At 42.8% G+C, this 20,338-nt stretch overlaps 1 protein-coding gene across 4 annotated transcripts in view; it reads left to right on the top strand.

Annotated features, from left to right (window-relative positions):
* The window catches only part of GAS7 (growth arrest specific 7), a 111,121-nt gene extending 91,878 nt beyond the window's left edge, over positions 1–19,243 (top strand). For 3 of the 4 annotated variants that reach the window (XM_054083229.1, XM_054083231.1, XM_054083228.1), the window contains 6 exons: positions 795–873; positions 3,675–3,803; positions 5,711–5,834; positions 7,328–7,407; positions 8,858–8,956; positions 9,667–19,242. In XM_054083229.1, the coding sequence (XP_053939204.1) occupies positions 795–873; positions 3,675–3,803; positions 5,711–5,834; positions 7,328–7,407; positions 8,858–8,956; positions 9,667–9,780 (625 nt within the window). In that variant the 3' untranslated portion in view covers positions 9,781–19,242. Of the gene's footprint in view, positions 1–794; positions 874–3,674; positions 3,804–5,710; positions 5,835–7,327; positions 7,408–8,857; positions 8,957–9,666 lie in introns of all 4 variants that reach the window. The other variant, XM_054083232.1, reaches the window with a different exon arrangement.
* The last annotated feature ends 1,095 nt before the right edge of the window (positions 19,244–20,338 follow it).

The following is a 20,338-nucleotide window of genomic DNA, read 5'->3' as shown; positions in this document are numbered from 1 at the left end:
TAAGATGCATTTCAATGAGGACAAAGTACCAGGTTTTATACTTTCACAGGATGTGAAAGATAACAGTTACGTAACAGCTTGTGGGAGAAGGATCTGGCTGTAATGATTCACAAGCTTATTCATCAACAACTTCGCGCTGTTGTCTGAAAAAGCAGTCATACTGAGATATGTAGAAGAAAGAGTGTCTGATATGAAATCTGTCAACAGTTTAGCAACTGGAAGACCTCTGCTGGAAGAAAGTGTAGTTGTGGGTATGACACCTTAAGAGGAATCTAGGCTGTTGGAGAGGGTCTAAAGGAGCGTCCCTAAACTACTGTCATCTAGAAAATCATTTGCCTGAAGGATAAAGAAGGTGGAGAAAAGACCTGATAATTTTCAAACACTGAAAGGCTTCTCCAAGGAGAAGCAGGATAGTCTGTTCACCAATGATGGGGTGTAAAGTAGAAGAGGCAATGGGAAAACTGCATTGGTAGAGATTAATTTTAATGATTAGAAAAGAAAAACTTGGTCATGGTAAGGATAAGGTACTGAAGTAGCTTGCTTATGGAGACTGTGGCATGTCTGTAGCTGGACGTCATTACGAGCAGTGATTTCAAAGATCCACATACAATGCCAGTGTAATTCTGCCTTGGTCAAAGAGATTGGTTGTCTTCTTAGATTTCTGCTATCGCTTTTCCATGATTTTGTTGAGTACAATACGATACAAAGCGTTGTCCCATATCTATCTGACAAATCTTGCTGGGAGGATGTGCAGAAGACAGAGCATTGATCATTGTCACTCTGTCTTCTTGCAGCACGCTAGGAGAGGCTTGGGCTCAGCTAAAGAAGAGCCTGGCTGATGAAGCGGAGGTTCATCTCAAATTTTCTTCTAAGGTAAGTAGTCCTTCTTTTGCAAAAGGTTTTTGGCCTGTAATTGATGTGGATCTTCCTTCAGTGCTTGTTAGAGGGGAAAATGCATGTGGTACTAATTTAGAAGAATTAATAAACTAGTAAACAAATTTACTGGAACTCTATCCATATTCTTCCTGCCAAAATCCTATTTTATTTGATGAGTAAGTTAAACCACATCTAGCCTTGATTTTTCATAAAGAAGAAGGAAAATCGATTCTAGAGTTTATTCACCTGGAGCTCTAAATTCCAGCATGTCCAGGTAAATGTACTTGGACCTTGTACAGATGACTTCTGTAAAGGAAGAAATAAAACATATTTGGCTTACCAACAAGAATCTACTGTGTCTGTCTGGAAGGAAAAGAATGAGGACTGTGACTTCGTATCATTAGCCTTTGTGAAAAGTGTGCTGGGAGCTTGCTTCATGTTGGTTTTGAATCTTCTGTCAAGTGATGCCCAAGGCATTTTCTTGTACAAAATATGGTATATATCTGTTTTTTACCACCACGTGTGACATCCTCTTGCATCCTGTTCCATTATGTTAACCTCTGTGGGTGATCAAGTTCAATACAATGGCAGATATCTCAGCACAACAGCCATGTTCTAAAGGAAAATTATAGCTTTGAACAGTTTGTAAGTGATTATGCAGAGGTTACTCAGGCAACCAGCTGCTGCCTTGGTAACCCACTGCTCCGCTTCAAACTTCTACTTCAGGGTTGTAATTAGTGAAATACTTTTTGCTCCCCTTTGTCCTCTCGTATTGTTTTCCAAGAGGAAGAAATGCACCCTGGAGTGGTGTGGGCCTGTAGGCAGGCAATGTATAGGGATTCTTATATTATTTTACTTAAACCCTGCACAGAAAGCATGCTCTGAATTCTCCCCGCTGTTCCTGTACCTGCTTTGGGCCTTCTTAGTTCTGTCTTTCTGTTTTTAACAGAGTATGGTTTTAAACATATTGATTATTGCTATAACTTTCAGAGAAGATATCCTTAGGAGTAGTAATTATATTTGTCAGTGATAGTGGAATGAGACTGGTCAGTGCTGGCACAACAGAGTCAGTACAGCGCAGAGCGTATGAGCACACCGAGGCTACATCAAGGGAAGCATGGCCAGCAGGTCGAGCGAGGAGATTCATCCACTCTTCTCTGCTCCGGTGAGACCATACCTGGAATATTGTGTCCAGCTCTGGAGCCCTCAGCACAGGAAAGGTATGGAGTGAGTCCAGAGGAGGCCACAAAAATGATCAGAGGTCTGGAACACCTTTTCTATGAGGTGGGGTTGTTCAGCTTGGAGAAGGGATGACTCCAAGGAGATCTTACTGCAGCCTTTCAATACTTAAAGGGGGCTGATAGAAAAGGTGGGGGAAAAGCTTTTTAGCAGGGCCTGTAGCAATAGGATGAGGGGTGATGGTTTTGGGCTAAAAGAAGAAAGGTTTAGACTAGATAGTAAGAATAAATTTTTTTTGCTGAACATGGTTAAACCCTGGCCCAGGTTGCCCAGAGAGGTGGTGGGTGCCCCATCCCTGGAAACATTCAAGGTCAGGTTGGGTGGGGCTCTGAGCAACCTGATGGAGTTGAAGATCTGCAGAGGGGTTGGACTGGGTGACATTTATGGTCCCTTCCAACCCAAACCATTCTATGAGTCTAGGGTTATCCCTCCCTGAACTGCAGGAGATGAGTTCTGCTGGAAGAGGAGATGCACACATATTGTTTTAGTTGAAGTAAAGGTGTGCTGGCCTGGATATGATGGTGTGTTACCAGCCATTCTGGAAATAGTGCTGACGGAGCAAAGGGAAAAATAAGGACATGTGAAATCAGAGGAATTTTTGAAGTGTGGTTGCTGATAACTCAGCTGTGTAGTTTCTACAGCAGCCAATACTATCATTAATTAACCCTATGCCTCTGTCTTTCAGCCCAAATTTTCTGCCATACTGATACAGAGATAGAGGCTCTCTGTTGTATGCCTGATAACTTCTTTTCTTTTAGCAAACTTACTGAGATTTCATGTCCTTGGTCAAATCTCATTCAGTGGTGGGTATCGGTGGTCTGTGTATGCTGGTGCTTTAAATCTACTCACCTTAGCAAAGTAAGTGAAGAATTTCTTCCTGGTGTCCAATCTAAATCTTCACCCCTTCCAATTTAAAGCCATTCCCCCTGGTCAAATCACTCCATGTCCTTGTAAAAAGTCCCTCCTCAGCTTCCCTGGTGCCTGTTTCATACTGGAAGCTGCTCTAAGATCTCCCCGGAGCTTTCTCTTCTCCCAGATGAACAACACCAACTCTCTCAGACTGCCCTTGTAAGGGAGGTGCTCCAGCGCTCAGATCATCTTTGTGGCCTGTGCCGGACCCATTCCAACAGCTCCATATATTTATTATGTTGGGGATTCCAGAACTGAACATAGGACTCCAGATAGGGTCTCATGAGTCAGGCCGAGCGGTTTTAGTTCCTGTATTTTTTTCTGGCTTTTCTAAGCAAGTTGCATCATTTAGGCTGGAGTCAAGTAGCTCAAGTAGTGCTCTGGATATTGCCTGCAGTTTGATCTTATGTATGAGAAGAGAGAGGAAGACAGTTGTTCCCTTCAGTAAATTTTCTCTTAACATAGTGGTCCTGGGAAGAGCGGAGTTTTGCCATAGGTTCACTCAGAGCTCTATTTGGGAAGCAAAGTGTTGCTGCCTGTGATGTGTGCAGGTTTTTTCCTCATTTTCCTGAGTTTTGCTTAGTGAAAGAGCCAGGAATTGCTGCCCAGCTCCTTATTATTGCCATTTCTTCCTTTCTTTTCATTACCAGCTTCAGAGCGAGGTAGAGAAACCCCTGCTCAACTTCAGAGAGAACTTTAAGAAAGACATGAAGAAGTGTGACCACCATATTGCAGACTTACGGAAGCATCTGGCCAGCCGCTACGCAGCAGTTGAAAAGGTGGGAGCAGAGAACAAGCTGGAAACTTTATGAACTACTGCTGGTTTGGACAGAAAAGCAGCTGCACTGTGCAACATTTCTGTTCTGCCACAAAGAACCACAGAGGTTTCTGTGGAGTCCTTTTTGCTGTTAGTTATGCTCTGCTGGGCCTCAGACATCATTTGCTGTTTAATTGAGATTGGGGCAACTGGGAGCCTTATGTTTCATCCTCCCCTTTCCAGTTTGGGGTAACATACTTCTAATACCTTTGATGAAAATACTTCTTGCTTATGTGCATCTGGAAGTCATGTCTGTTGGCCTCAACATTTCAAAAGCCTTGCCTTAGAAGAGCAGCAGGGTCAGGCCAGAGGCTCACCTGCATCTTCTTCTATCTTCTCATGCAGTGGCCAAGTAAGGCAGCTCGAACCTGGCATGGCAAGTCACAAACCTGATCTCTCAGGTCCTATTTTCTGCACCTCACAGCAAACATCCTCACTTGGAAAACTCAAACAGCAGCAGCACCCTAGTGTCAGGGGTTGTTCTAACGTGAACATCCACTTGTACCTGCAAAAATGCCCTCTTATCAGGAAACAGGATGCCCTTGCCTTGCCTGACAATATGCTGAAGCCAGGTGGTATCCTTACTTGGTTTGCTCTTGAGTGTAAGTTGGAAAGGAAAACAACCCAGAAGGTTGTTTGGGCTTTCATTAAAGATCAGCGTGCACCGGAGAAAGTTCGCCTGGGGCCAGAATTGCTGCGGGATGCATGAGGTTATTAGACTGCATGTATGCAGGGAAGGCATTTTTCTGCAAAACACTTAAGTTCTTCCCAGTCATATCTGCAGAGAAACACAGTCCTCAGGAGGTATATTGAAAAAAAAACGAATTTGAATAGCCTTGGGAAGGAGGAATCAGAAAAGGGAACAGCTATGCCTGCAGTGTGCCTGGTGAGGCACAGAGCTGCTCAGCAGATCGCAGCTCCCTCTCGTGTCCCGCCAAGCGAGCACAGGGGCTTTCACACTGCAACTTCAACTTGCAGGCTGGTGTGACTGGAGAAAACTGCGAGGCGCTGACAGAATATAATAGTCCAAATTTAGTTTTAAACACTATAGCTGGATGAAGAACAAATAGGACCTATTTTATGACAAGTCCATTTAAAACGAGTTATTTTTATTTTATGTATTTAGGCAACCTCAGCAAAGGAGGTGACAGCATACACATGTGGTAATTTCTATTTCTTTACTAATTTTTGGTATAAGTTCAGTAATGATACCGATAAATCAGATTTTTAAAGCCTGAAGAACTTTAAAGTAATTTAAATAATTTGTTCTGGCCAGGTCTCAGATTCTTGATTTCTACAGTACAAACTGCTGTTGTCATGAACCTGAATTAGATTTTCTAATTAATTTTCTAATGAATTTTCTAATTAGCTTTGAAGTCTAAAAGTTCCCTTTGTCAGAGTTTCTGAGAAGTGTATCTTGAATCCAGAAGTTACTTAGAAATAAATTTTGTAAGGTACTTGGAATTCTTTCCACAATTTAGATCCCAAAAAGCAAATGGAAGAGATGTCTTTGTGATGCTGATTAAAACATTTGGAAGAAGCTCCAACTCCCCTTTCTTTCTGAAATACTGAGAAAGTTACTAAGAAACACAAAAGCCTGATGATGCCTTTTGTGCTGTGCCTTTCTAAGAACTTAAGAAGAGTTCAGATGCTTTTGTGATTTCTTGGTGACAACTTCCATACGGTGATAGGACACTCCTGTGAACACCACATGGTGTCCTAATATTGAATCCCAGTTATGACCCAGTTTGATGCAGAGTCGCTGACTTCTTAACTGACAAATACTTGCCTGAAGGAGCCAGAGATGGTTCAAAGTAGCTGACAGTTCTTTTCTTCTAAAACATGTGACTTTTCTTTAATTACTCCAAGGCCCGGAAAGCTTTGACAGAGAGACAGAAGGATCTGGAAATGAAAACACAGCAGCTAGAGGTGAAGCTCAGCAACAAGACAGAAGAGGAAATTAAGAAGGCAAGACGGAAGTCCACTCAGGCGGGTGAGTACCTGTGTCTGTCAGCAGCCAGAGGCAAACGCGGCACTGCGGGTGGCAGGAACAAGATGGGATGCAACTGCCTTTCTGCCCGTGTGTCTCTGGCTTTTTACTCTTGCAGCTACAAAGTCAAAGTGAAGCATGCTATGAAACAGTTCCAGTTTTTCCAAGTCAGGCATCACAAAATGATGATTTTAGTAATTGGGGTGAGAGCAGTAAAAGGAGGGTGAATTGTCAGGGGGTTTTTTGTGAAAGTGTGCTGAAATAACAGAATGTTTGTGAAGCTGTCAAAGTCAGATTCAAAGAAGCTTGCTGAGAATTTTCCTTCCTTCAATCATAGTTCCTTCCTTCCTTCTTTCCTAAATCACAGTCACCTACAGCTATGTGAGTGACTGTTAGATTTTCCTGTTACTGTCTTTTTACCTGAAAGTGAACTTTTGATTATTTTTTTCCACTGCTACCCAGTGATTAAAATTATTTCTGTTCAAGAGATACTGAGGATGTAGTACTGTGTGCTGTAATGTACCAAGGACACAGCTACTTGATGTGACCTGGAGATGTTTTACAGAGGCTCAAACCACTTCCACAGGATCCATCAGGAACTGTTTTGAGATCTGCAAAGTACCTTTGCTGAAAATATGTTTTAACTAGGGCTCCCATGTTTTGTCCTTTCATAGGTCCATTCCTTGGCAGAGTGGTCCTTGATAGTTCTGAGGCATTTAAAACTTCAGGATAGCCTGGGTGGGTTTTGAGAAGACCATTAGGGGAAGCATAACTGAGCCTTATTTAAAGAAGAAAGAGAATTTACTAGCTGGAAAGCAGTAACCTTCGAGACATGCCTTCCAGATTTTCCACCCACCTTTCCCTCTCTGTCAGAGCAGAGTCCTACAATAAAGGAAAAACTGAAATAATCGCAGCTTGTTTTGTTACCGGCCTGAACACAGGAGAAAGCCAACTGGAATTATGCATCTTCAGAAGCTGGAGAGTGCATGAGCGTGCAACTGGGTTGAGGTTGCAAAGAAGCATCCCCTGATCTCAGACAGCTTAGGCCTGATGATTCACTCCTGTTTGAAACAGACCTGTTGTAAAATGTCTCACCTACAGCGTGCTACCCTGAAGCTTTAATAACCCACTATCATTGATTTACCATTTGAATTATTTTAGGTTTTAGATATAACTTTCTGTCTATGACAATTTATTTTCTTTTGACTGAAGTAACTTGCTTTCATAGTCCCAGGCATTTTATAAGACATTACTTAATGCTCATATTTTCCTTTTAAAATCTTGTCTTTCCCTTCATTCTTTCCCACCCCAGTCCCCTGTTTTTTCACTACACATCAAGTGCATGGTTTTGTTGACATTTTGTTGCATCTAACAAATACCTCTTTGGCTACACCGGGACTGACCCTGAAACCTTCTGGATTTCTCTACAAAAGCTGAACTGAGCTCCCTAACACTGACTAGAGAAGACTCACGTGTTGCTATGTTGAACTTTTCAGGTGATGACTTGATGCGCTGTGTGGATCTTTACAATCAAGCCCAGTCCAAGTGGTTTGAGGAAATGGTGACCACCACTCTGGTACGTTATTCTGTATAGCATCTTACATGTATAACATTGCAACATGTACAACATTCATCACTCAGAGCTATACAAAGCAGTGGGAAAAATTGGGTGATAAATCCCCCCTTGTATTTCCTGTTCTGATTTCTAAGCATAGCTTTAGGGGAAGGAAGAAATAATCGTTTCTTTGCAGAAGGCTATAAACCAGTTCAGGGCCACGTAGGAGGGGCCAGAATGCTGGAATTGTCCTTGAGAAAGATGAAGTAATACACAAGGAAGACAGCGAAAAACGTGAGATAAATCACTGAATCCATTAATACATTAATGAATGTTTTTATTCCAAGGTTTTATTTCATGAGGATTGCCAGCTCAGAAGCAGCATGCTTTAAATTGCCCGTTATTCTGTTCCTCTGAAGATAACACAGGTCACAGTTGTCACCCTGAGTGCATATACCTTTGGGGTTAGTCACCAAGATGCCAAGATACAGTTTTGATGTGCTATATTTCTTGAAATACCTGTACTCTGGCTTCAGGGCTCATATCATTCCTTAGAGCCCTGGACAACAGCCAGTTGCTTTCAAAAGTGGGGAATAAAAATGTCTTTTGCCTGTATTTTTACTCATTGAACAAACACAAAACTGTAAACTCCTCCTAATAAGAAGCAGGGTTAGAAATTACTCAGCATTTGGAACTGTGTCAGTGAAATATTTAAGCTGCAGTAAATAAAAGCAGATGAGTGAATGGAAAACCAGGAGGCAGAGAAGAGAAGGCTCTGGAGAGACTTTATAGCAGCATTCCAGTACTGAAAGGAAAGCTGGGGAGGGACTCTTTATCAGGAATTGCAGGGATAGGACAAGGGGGAATGGTTTTAAGCTGAAAGAGGGGAGATTGAGATGAGATCTTAGGAAGAAATGTTTTCCTGTGAGGGTGGGGAGCCCCTAGGACACGTTGCCCGAAGAGTTGCTGGGGCTGCTTGCTGCCGGCTGGTGAACAGATAATGAGGTGGAGACTTGTCCTAGCTCATTATCTGGTCAACAGGTAAAACTGCTCTTACAGGTGTCTGGTTAGACCGAGGGCTGTCAGAGCCATACGGTCTCCTGCTTGCCCAAGGAATCATCCTAATTTCTGGAGCTAGCAACAAAGCAGGCAAAGCTTCGTGCAAGAAACAGATTCTGTCTTGGTTGCAGCATCCCTGAAGATAGTAGCTCCTTTCTCTGCCTTGGTTGTCTTAGTTTTGGAAAGGATTCAGCCTTCTTTTCTGTCATTAGGCTCAGGCTGAACGGAATTCTGTTATTTGCTGTTGCTGATTCTCTGCAAACCAAAGGGATGTGAACCACAGAGTTCAAGTCCAAGGCATGACCCTGGGGTAGTATCATACTGGCCAGCAGTCTTTTGTGCATCATTCTTTCTCTGGACCTTCAAGCTCAGCTTCCAAGATAATTATGGGCTTGTTTTCCTTTGTTTCCAGGAGCTTGAGAGACTAGAAGTTGAAAGGGTGGAGATGATTCGGCAGCATCTTTGCCAGTATACACAGCTGCGGCATGAGACAGACATGTTCAACCAAAGTGTAAGTCTGCTTTTTGTTTAGTCCCTTTGGTCTTCATTGCACTTCAGCTGAGCGGGACAGTCCTTATCTTGATCTAACTGACCTGCATCAAAAGGAGATGTGAAAAGTGTATGCGGTCATCTTGTTAGTTTGCTGCAGTGCTGTACTGCCACATCTCCAAAACTCTGATCGTGGTTACATTTCATACTGATGAATCACAGCTTTCTGCCGGGGGAGACAATGAATTGAATTAAATTTTGCCAATATGAGCCGTTAATGGCTCTCCCAGCATGATGCGCAGCTCCTTGAGGTCATCTGTTCTTGAGAGGAAGATGGTAAATAGTTTCACCATTGGGGGAGGGGGTATATCTTTTTTTTTCTTATTAAAAAACCCACCTGGTTTTCAAATATTAAAATATAAGGAATGCATGCTGACCTCTTCGCATGTTTGGCATAAGGTAGAGATGGCTGGACAGGAGTCAGAGACTAACTTGCCGATGCCTGGCATGGCAAGCCTCTCTCTGCTTGATGTTAGAAGTCTGCCTCTTCTCCCTGCTATGAGTCTTCACATCTGATCTGGCTGTTGTCCACTCAGTCTCATGTACGTGCAGTTCTTGCTTGTCTACAAATGAAACATAGGCGTTCCCATAGCTGCTCTGCGCTTCAGAACAATGACTATCTCTGCTTGAAATGCACTCTTGACAGTTTGATTCTTGTTTTGTTTGTTTTAGACAGTAGAGCTCGTGGATCAGTTGCTTCGGAAAGTGGATCCTGCCAAAGACAGGGAACTGTGGGTAAAAGAACACAAAACTGGAGATATCCGACCTGTGGACATGGAAATATAGACTGATCTATAGTTGTATGTGATGAGTCCACTGAATTAACCAGGCTAATGTTTGTTTCTTCAGGGTCAGAAGTGCATAGGGAAAAGGTTGTTCCACTACCAGACACCTTGTAATTTATGCCTGTACAGGCTCTCTCTGTTACATTTAGTCTTTAAAATGGTCCTCATTGTGCTAAGCCTTAAGCACCAGACATTCCAGGGTGAAGAAACCAGATGTGTGCTTCCCACCAGAGGTTCCCAATTGCACGCAGCTTCCAGAAGAAATCTGCTTTCTGGTACAGAGAGTGCTCTGTTCTTCAGTGACTTTGTGCTACATCCCTTGCATGACTATCTTTATACAGTATGTTAAAACAACCATACAGCGAGCCTCTGGCCAGCAAGTAGATAACGGTTTGAACATGACGCAGGAGGCAAGGAGGTCTTAATCATGAATCCCAGGTCTGCCACTGACTGCTTTCATGGCCATAGGCAATTCAATTAACTTTTCTGGCTCCCTCATCTATAAAACTTGCATATTTTGCAGTAATGTTGTGCATACATCTCTTTCATACAGTTTCCCACCATGGCAGTGAAGTGATGGCCCTTCTTCCAAAATCTATGGAGAAGATTCCTGTTCTTCCTGTTTTATACTCCCTCTCAGGGACACATAAACCCATTATCATCATGATTTCTGTTCTAGGATCATCGATAAGGTTGAAAGTGTTACCATCACCGTTATTTATCAGAAAGGACTTGGTTGTGCAATACCTACCTCATGAGCTGTCTGAGTGCCCTCAACGACAGAAGGAGGTTATATACCAAGGAATAAATGAGATGTTCAAAACCTGTCCTGCTTATGCAAGGTGTTTCCTCACAGAATCTCCTTAAAGACAGTCCTCTAACATTTTATTTGGGATCCAGGTTTAAATTGCCGTTTGTTGGTTCCTTCAGGTGAATATCACAGTCTTTAGCTATCTTTAATTAGCAAGTTTGTTCAGCTGAGTTGTGGGGTTTATCTTTTTAGAGCCTGATTTTCAAAGGAGCCATGAATCTGTGATGCTAGGTTGCATTAAGTATAGATGTAGGTGCCCAGCACTTCTGCACCATCAGATTCTTAACCTTAGGTTTTTCCTTTATTATGCTTACCGCAAGTAACCAAAAATTCAACACTGCTCTTGGCCCTGAGTGTTACATAGTTTGGAGACTGGTTTTGAAAAGATATTAGTTTTCTTCTCTTGCTGTTCTTTCTGATTGATTATTCTGTGCTGCTGTTAATATATTTTTCAGCATTTCATACAATGCCAAGATTATTAAGTTCCTTGCTTTAGATCCAGCAGAAACCTTTATTCTCACCGCTGTGGCCTTTACTCACTGTTTACTGTGTTGTTATCTGCAATTTCCCAAACTGTTGATCCACAATTATGCTCTAATTTATCTCATTGTTACCATCCTTTTTTCCCCAGCACCGAAATTGCATCCTCCTTTTGTTCTACTACTCTTGCGTTTTGTTAACTAGCCTCAAAGTGCTTTGATTAAGTTATTAAAGATTAAAGAGAATTGCTATTCCCCTTTATAAACACAAAGTGAGATACAGAGGAATCTTATCTGGGACACATTTTTAATGTTGCTGCAGTGATTATTTTTCTGGTTTGTTATTTCAAAATGAATCCTCTTTGTGTTTTCCTGTTGCTCTTTTTTCCTCAACCAGCTCTTTTACCGATATAGATTGATTCTTGTCTTGCAAATGCCTCCACAAGCCACTTCTCTGCTGTGTCATTACCCTTTCTAAACCCTTGTACTCTAGCAGGTGCAACATCATCACCGCTGCGCGCTTGGGATCGCTGTTCCTGGTGTGACACCTCCTGCACTGCACTTCTATTCCGCACTTCTGAATTTGCGACTACTATTTTATTCTCAGTGTTGGAAGCACCCCACACACTCTTCGGTAGGTCTTTTCTACAAAGACGATTGCAATACAAAGGAAACATGGTTTCCCTAAGCATCGCATAATCCTTGAGCTCAGTTAGAGTACATACGCACGCTTCTCCTGACTCCTCTGCTGCTGCACAAGCAGGGAAGTTTCATGGTGATCTCTCTTTTTCTGTCTTCCTATCGATTCATTCTCTGTCCTATTATTTTTTTTTTGCTGTACCAATGTATACTTTTCCTCTCTCGACCATGCACTTTGTAGGACAGGCACTTTTTAAACCAAAGGTGCAGGGTGAGCTTTCAAAACTTCAATGGCCAAAAATAACTGGAGCACTTAAGAGCTGCATCTCAGGTTAACCCCTGTATTCTAAGCTGTACTGTAAATTAAAATGAGCAATCTTGACGGCACCTCACTACATTCTTGTTTTGATTGCAAAACCAAGCTAGTTGTGCACTTTATACAGTATTCTCCTTAATAAATATTTGAAATAATCTGTTATCAATTACGCTTTATTTTTTCCTCTTTTTTTGAAGATGTTTGTTACTTTATCTGTTTTGGACTGGCAATACTGTCCATTAGCACAGGTTTCTCTGAGGACTGAAATGTATTTTGGTTCCTCTACTAAGTTGTGTTTAAGCTGCTCTCAATTCTCAGTTGTATTTTCTGGTAGATTTTTTCCCCTTTTTGTTTTATTTCCTGACAGTTTTCCTACTTCTAGTTTTTGGTCCATTTAAATTGTTGCAGGAATGCATGAGCTACACAGAACAATAATTCTTTTGATGGACTCTGTATCTCTTTTTCACTTTGATAGTCTGAAGAGACCACTTTTACCGGGCTGTTAATCTTTACCAGGCCCAGCAAACTCTGGCGTAGTGCTGCTCTGCAACGGGTGAGAGACTTCCTGTACAACAAACCTTTTACCTGTCATCAGTGGAAGTGTTAGGGAAGCTTTGCTGTTGCTTGTAGACCATTTCCAGCTTTTTTCCTGCAAAAGATGATATTCACAATTGATGCGATGCTGCAGAGAGTGGGATCAGTGTTACCTGGCTCATTCATTTCTCTGGCTGGTGGATCCCGCACAGTGTGATGCCGTACGTGTCAGGGAGCGCTAGAGCGCCTTTGCTTCTGAACAAACAGCATCTCCAAGGAGAGTAGTGGCATATTGGAACGAAAGTATGGATGCCTGTCCTTGTGTTTGTTCCTAGCTCGCTAACTTCAGGAATTTCAGCATTGCTGTAGTCATCTTCCATTGAGCTGCAAATTGCGGTTGAATACAGTCTTTTCTCATGCAGTAGCTCCTCCTAGACAGCTTCTTCTCTGGAGTAAGATCAAGCTTTGTCGTGTTAAAATAGCTAGCACGTGAAAAGCATGATATTGCAATGTAGCTGATTAATAGGAATAGGAAAGCAAGTCTCTTGCCTCCGTAGGTACTGAGCCTAAGGGGCACCTCGTTTTGTCTGGCAGGTGGGCTCACACACTTGATGCAAGTTTTTGCTGTTTTAGACACTGCAGCTGTCAGTCTTCTTGTGTGACAAAACTGTCTTACATCTTCATAGGGCTCTGTGGACTCAGAGAGGAAGCTGAGCTTTCAGATTAGTACTGTTTGCTTTCTCCTAAAGAGGTACAATTAGTGGGATTTTGCATCTGGTTCCTGTCTGATACCTCTGTTTGCTGGGGTCTTTGTGGAAGCCCCCAGTGTTTCAGGAGTCCTGCTCCCCCTGCGGAGCTCCATCTTTGTCTAAGTGATGCTGTCATATTCTTGCCTCGTGGTGTCAAGCCTCTGGCTCCCTCATGATCTGTGCTTCAGCCAGAGCTTTTTGGGCCTTGTCTGAGCTCAAAGGCTTCATGAATTCCTGTGGCTTTGAATCTGTTGGGTGTCCTGACTCCAGTGCCAGAGCTGGTGAGGTGCTTGCCAGCTGTAACCTCAGCCACTGTACAGAATGACAACAGTTTGTTCGTCATCCATATTAGCAAGCCTATGTCTTCAAAGCCATCTTCTGGCATAGTTTTCTCAACAGAGTCCCCCATTGGAAGTCTTGCTCTGAGGTCTTCTTTCAGCTTGTTTTCCAGAACTCATTCTGGATCCAGTGCTGTTGGCTAATTCCTGGTGGAGTTAATGAGCTGAAAGCAGTGAGTCCTTTACCACGTGGGCCAAGTGCGTTGTTCTCCCATTATTGGCAAGATTTTAGTTGCTTTCGTAGAGCAACATCCCAAAAGGCCTGACTTTCAGATGTCCAGTCTGCTCCAGATTCACTAACATCCGTAACTCCCATTTGTTCATCACTTCTAAGTGTTGAGCATCTTTTGAAAAGACTTCAGCTGTTCCATTATAGGAATGTTTTTGCCTTATTTGACACTGGGATCTTTAGGGATAGGTTTAATATGTTTTTAACATGTTAAAATATCAGAACAGCAGCGAAAGTCATGAGAAATCCCTATTAAGTTCCTAGAACACTTTTCCCCCCTCTGCAGCCCTGCCTGAGCTGCTGTGGGGGAGCTGTGCTCTCCCTCGTCTTGCACAGTTCCAGTGAACACTGAAGTGGCTTCTTCTTTCGTGCATAACAAGCAGCGTACAAACTTGTGCTTTGGTTCTCTTTATTCATCTGTGCAGTCTCACCTTGCAGAATTATCTGCTTTTTATCTGACAGCCCCATGCTGTAATGTCAGCGTGTGTAGCCATCTCGTGACAGTGAACTGCACTCAGATCACCTCTTTTTTATTGTTTTTGGGGGATTGGTTTTCTTCCTAACAGGAATTTTCTGCAAAGCATTCACAGGAAACTTTCACATGCTCAGTAGCAGTCATAATTTCTCAGACCTTCTCAGAACCTCTTTAAATTTGTCCCTGGTTTTAATGTTATTATTTAAATATTTGCTGCACGTTAGACTCTTTGTGTAGAAACATGTGCTCTTCTTTTCACCTGCTCTTTGGAAGCACTTGGAAGACAACAAGGAGCGTGTAGGTGATAAGAGACTTTGAAAATCAGGCTAACAAATAGAAATGTACAAGCCTCTTTTTTTTCCTTGGTTGTTGAGTACATGTATAAGGTAAACATTAAGAAATGAGAACCTCAAATAGTTAATGTACAAGACTTTGCTGCTACACGTGCAGTCCCCGGAAGCTCCATGAGTAACCCAGAGTTAGGCTATGGTAGGAGCACAGCTCTGAAGCATGGCACTACAGCTCACTTTCTGATGCAGCTGTAAAAAACCCAAATCCAAAATTAAATAAGTGAAAAAGTAGTTCTGCCATCTATTTCTTTAGTCACACACAGGGAGAAAAAGAGCACTGCTTCCCCAGGTGTGTCCTTCACTATTAAGCACCTTAAGAAATCCAGACCAGCACCTTGAAGGTCACCCTGGAAAGAGTAGATGTGACTTCTTGGTGTGATCAATCACTTCCTTCTGAATTGAAAACTTACTATTTTATAGTAGCTAGTGTGCTTTTCTGCACTAAGTGCAGCCTGCAGGGTCTGTCCCCAGAGATGGCAGTCAGGGTCGGGGCTCCTGGAGGCAGTCCTGGTCACCCTTAACGTTTCTGCTTTGTGAAAACTAACTAGGTCTTCAAAAGACAGAGTTGAAAAGACAGCTTTGAAAATAATGAGCTTTCTTGATCACACACCTTTCTGGGAAGTCTGTAGGCTTTTTTGCTACCCAGCGTGGGTTGAAATAGGAGAATGAGGTCTCGGAGGTTGCTGAAGCATTGCTGTGAGTGGTTCTTGGTGTGTGGGCAGTCCTCCTGGATTAATGCAGTGGTAGGGAACGGCCGATGGGCACCGTTTGCACAGCAGAGCTGACTGATGTTTTCTTAGAGGAGCCTGCTGGTCGCGTTTAACTTAACCAGGTGGGCAATAGTCACAGGAAGATTTGAGTTAAAAACAGGCGCATAGGGCAGGAAAATATTTAGCTGCCCCAGTGGCATTTGAGCTTCTCGGTACGAGGCACCTGTCTCCCTCAGACCCTGACAGGGCCAGTAGAAGGCTCATCACTCTCCAAATTCTGCCTAGCACATGAAAAATCAGCGATGAAACATTCCCTTGTATTTATTGCCTGAAGCAGGGCTCCCCAGCTAGCACCTGGTTGTGCCTGTGGGAGAACAGGATGTGGTAACGCCACGCTGGTGACTGCAGACTGGATTTTGGCATTTGGCAGCACTGTGATGTCCTGCATCCTTGCACTGAACTGACCGTAAGTCAGGCAGAGACACGTCAGCCCTGGTGTGAAGGTATTCTCCAGGAGCTTGGAGCACACCATCTTTCTGTTGCATAATGGTGATGAAGTCTTTCCCATCAGCAAATCCTTGTCTTTTCCTGAGAATCACTATTGTATTAATAACATTGATTACTTTGTCTTATAGTAGATCTTACTCATATAGCTGTGCACCTTTCAGTTCTTCTGTTCTCCTCTTCATTGTCACTGTAGCCAACCCACCATCGCTGAGATGCACCAGTTTTCGGGATCTTTACTTTTGAATTTTCATAACATGTCTCTGTTGCTTTCATGTGCTGACCAACCTTCATGCTTTTGGATGTTTTCTGAGAGTGGTAAGTGCATGCTTTTTGGAGGGGTTCTTTTGGTTTTTGCTTTGGATTTTTCTTACCAGCCACCAGGTTTGGAAATGCAATGACTCCTTTTTCTGCTAGTCGGAGTTTATTGTTTTACTTCCTGGACTTTTTTTTTCTGAAGGGACCAACACATAGCACAATTTGACTTAAATTTCTAATCCCATGCATTCCTCAAGGCAGAAACCTTTTGTGCCTAATGATGCATCTGATTCTAAGAACACTGCATGGATCAAATCTGTCATAAACCAATAAAAAGTAAAAGTCTTGGGTTAACCACTTAATAATTACCGAATAAAATCCATAACTTTGAAACATTCAAATTTAATTCCCTCAACTTACATTAAGTTGAACTATTTCAGGTGTGTCATAGACAAACTCAGTGGATATTTAGAACAAAAGCTTTTCAGCTGCTGTAGTCAAGTCAGCGAGTAGACAAGACGATAATTTTGAATACATGCAGTCTTTCAGGGCTACTGATTTAACAAGTAACTGAGTAATGGCTTGTATCACAACTACTAAAATTCTGCTAGTCATTCCCCTTGAAGTGCCTCTTCAAATTCTATCTGTTACAAGCAGGTCAAATACACAGACTCGCCCCCAAATTTCCTAAGCTCAGGAGCAGCCAGTATGCACAGATCTGTGCAGGATTCTCAACCTTCCTGCCTTGCCCTGCACTGTGCGCTCTTTTAGGACATCCCCACCTCCCGTAGACCTGCCTTTGTCTCACTGATCATTTTCTGTCCAGCACAGTCATCTGAAATTCTCAATGCTGAAAACGGAGTAGGACATGTTAGGCGTAGAAGTGACTGCATTGAAGAAGTGTTGCAAACTTAAATCTTCTGACACATCCTTCAGTATAGGGGTTTCACTAGAATAAGCAGGGAATTCCGCATAAAAACAGTTGAGTAAGTGGCATTTGTGGCCTAACTTGGGCTTCATTGTGTGAAAAAAAAAAGCCAACTCTGTTCTTTAAAGCAGTTGCTGAGAAGAAATTTGCTGGTACCTGAAGTGTAGAGCTGAATAGTGATTTCAGGGATCTCATCATCCCCATGATGTGACAGTCTTAGCCATTTGAATTTGGAAACGCTTGACCTGAACTCCCTTATTCCTTCGGAGGTTTTTGGTGTAATGGCTGAGATGTTCAGAATAACCTGAGGACTGTGGATGTCGATTTCCCACTCTCCTCCTCCACCAGGTCAAATCACTCTTTAGGGACAGTAACTTCTATCCGTTATGAAAAAAGCAGGTACTGGTATTGGACAAATATATTTCCTTCTCCTTAGATGGTTTCCTTTCTTTCGACAGCCCAAGACAGCGTGAAAAATCCACCAAACAGTTTTACGGTCATTCTAACAGCAGGGATTCAAAGGCAGGCCAGATCACCACTCATACACTAAACCAGAGTTTTCTACTAAAATGAATTTGATTATTTGGTCCTTTTTGTGTAACTTTTGCTAAATACTTCTAAATTTCTAGGAAAGTTGTCTTTTGCCAGTACTAATAACTTATTTTTAAAGATTTTTAACCAAAATTTTGTAACTTTCCCTAAGTGTTGGCTGAATAGACCCTTTAAATAGTTTATGTATCACGCAGCCTCTATCTGGGTAACTCGTAAACCTTGGATCATCGTGAGAATTACGATAAGGATACATGAAGGAATCACTTACTGAGCTTAAGAAGCTGAATGCAGAAAAGATTTAAGGGACAGATCTTCAGCTCGGGTAAACTGGCAGGTTTTGGTGGAAGCTACTTTATGTCAGCTGTGGATCTTGTCCTTCAGTGTTGAAGGCGTTTCCTATACATAATTTTTCTGTCTTACTGTAAAACAATTTCATATGGTTAAACTGTATTTTCCTATATTGTTCTGCAAGTTTATATGCACCACAGTGCTCATCTCATCTCCTGTAAAATAAACTGTACAGAGACACATTAAGCATGGAATTGTCTACCCGGTTGCTTTTTCTTCTTCCAAAGCCGCACACCTTTTCAATGCGATACCATGAGACAACACTCGGGGTGTCATATGCATGTTGTCCTCCCAGCTTAGTGCATCTTGAATTTGCAGTCATATCACTTAAGTGGAATCATAGAATCATAGAATGGTTTGAGTTGAAAGGGACCTTAAAGATCATCCAATGCAACCCCCCTGCCATGGGCAGGGACACCTCCCACTGGATCAAGGGGCTCAAAGCCCCATCCAACCTGGCCTTGAACACCTCCTTTTCAGATCTTTGCATGGTATCCAGATGAGTACAGTGCCTACAATTTCATTTTTATTAGGAGATCCATTTAAGAAACACCTGTAGTAAAATGGTTTTGTTTCTTAAACAAGCGGGCAAGCTGGCCGTGATAGGTGGGGGACTGCTCACAAAGGCTCGTAGTGATAGGACTCAGGGCAAAGGCTATAAACTGGAGGGGGCAGATTTAGACTGGACATGAGAATTTCTTCACCGTGAGAGTGTTGAGGCCCTGGCCCAGATTGCCCAGGGAAGCTGTGGCTGCCCCATCCCTGGAGGTGTTCAAGGCCAGGTTGGATGGGGCTTTGAGCAACCTGATCCAGTGGGAGGTGTCCCTGCCCATGGCAGGGGGTGGAACTGGATGATGTTTAAGGTCCCTTCCAACCCACGCTATTCCATGATCAGTATGAAAGCAGCTGTCACAAAATGGGCATGCTTTAAATGAGCTGTGAGTCTCCTACATCCGGTCAGTCTTTTACCTGCAAGTTCCGCGTCCATCTTGAAGCTTAGTTGAAGAGGAAACACCGATGTAAAATATTGTTGTTAATAAATTGTTTTACTTAGAATATTGGAGTTCATGTGCATGCTGGCAGGCTTTCTGACAAAGTCAAAACCAGCCTCACCAAAATCCTGTCTAATGCAACAACTGCCTTCAAAAATGACCAGCATGGGATGCTGCTATAGAAGCAGAGCTCAGAGCAAGCGGGTGTTGCAATTCTACAGAATACCAGCCAGCAATTCGTGCCTCAAGGAATGTGGAGGTAATGGTGTTATCACACATCTAATAAACCTCAGTGGAGCTTTATTCTAAGAATTTGTCTGGTTTTGAACTGGTTTTGAGTTTCTGCAGGTGACTGCAGAATGGCATCCCAGGGTTCCATGGTGCATTTGTACCTCACTGCAGTAAGTAGTTGCAGAAGTGTGCACGGGAAAGGAGAAGAAGGTTAAGACACCCGAAATAGTCACAATAAAATCAATGACCATAAAATTATCTGCTAAGAATAGCACTGAAAATGAATCTACAAATTCTCCTGAACACAAGGTAAACTGCTTCTATGTGTTTGGGTTTTTTCAGAATATAGGAGATGATGTTATGTCAGGCATAACTTTTCCATGTATTTTCCTTTTTAAGAAACTTGCTGCCTGAGGAGAAACCCTGGAATTGTTTGCCCTTTTGCCCTGCTGCAAGTTCAAGCTATTTCTGCTCTCCCAGTGCAGGGTTTGGAGTGCATGTTTCACTCTTTTACACCAGATGTCAGTGTGTCTCCCTTTTTACCTTAGAGGGCTTCAAACTTGGATGTGTGCAGAGAACCACAGCTGTCAGCTGAGAATTGCGAGGTGTGTCGGGGGGTGGTGGTCCACTTGCAGGCACAGACCCAACAGCATAGAAACCCATCCGTGGGTTTCCAAGGGCCAGGTGGGTGACCAAGTGCCAGGTTTGGAGGGAGACAACATAATAATCCTCTACTGGACAATTTTTCCCCAATATCACCTTAGAGGAATCACTTCGTATATCTTCTAATGTTTCATATACAAGCATCAAAAATAGTCATGCTTCCAGGTGAAAAATTGCTGAGCGGTGGTGTCAGGAAGCAGCAAGAAGCTGGGTTACTCCATGAGGGCAGAATAAACCAGGAGCTAAGTAATGATAGTGCAGGCAGAGCCCTCACTGACCAGGGGCACAGGTCTGAAAAGTGGGAAAAGGAGGATGCATCAGGGTGCATCTACATCCTAGGACGAGTGATGAGCCAAATTCATCCGTGGAATTTTGTCAGGAGATATAGGAGATGAGGCAGACACAGGACTAGGAGGCAATGAAGATCTAGGATCCATCCAGGAGGCAAAGGTG

The sequence above is a fragment of the Cuculus canorus genome, chromosome 18 (genome assembly GCF_017976375.1).
Source record: "Cuculus canorus isolate bCucCan1 chromosome 18, bCucCan1.pri, whole genome shotgun sequence".
Classification (NCBI taxonomy): Eukaryota; Metazoa; Chordata; class Aves; order Cuculiformes; family Cuculidae; genus Cuculus; species Cuculus canorus.
This window is presented reverse-complemented; position numbering and strand designations above follow the sequence as displayed.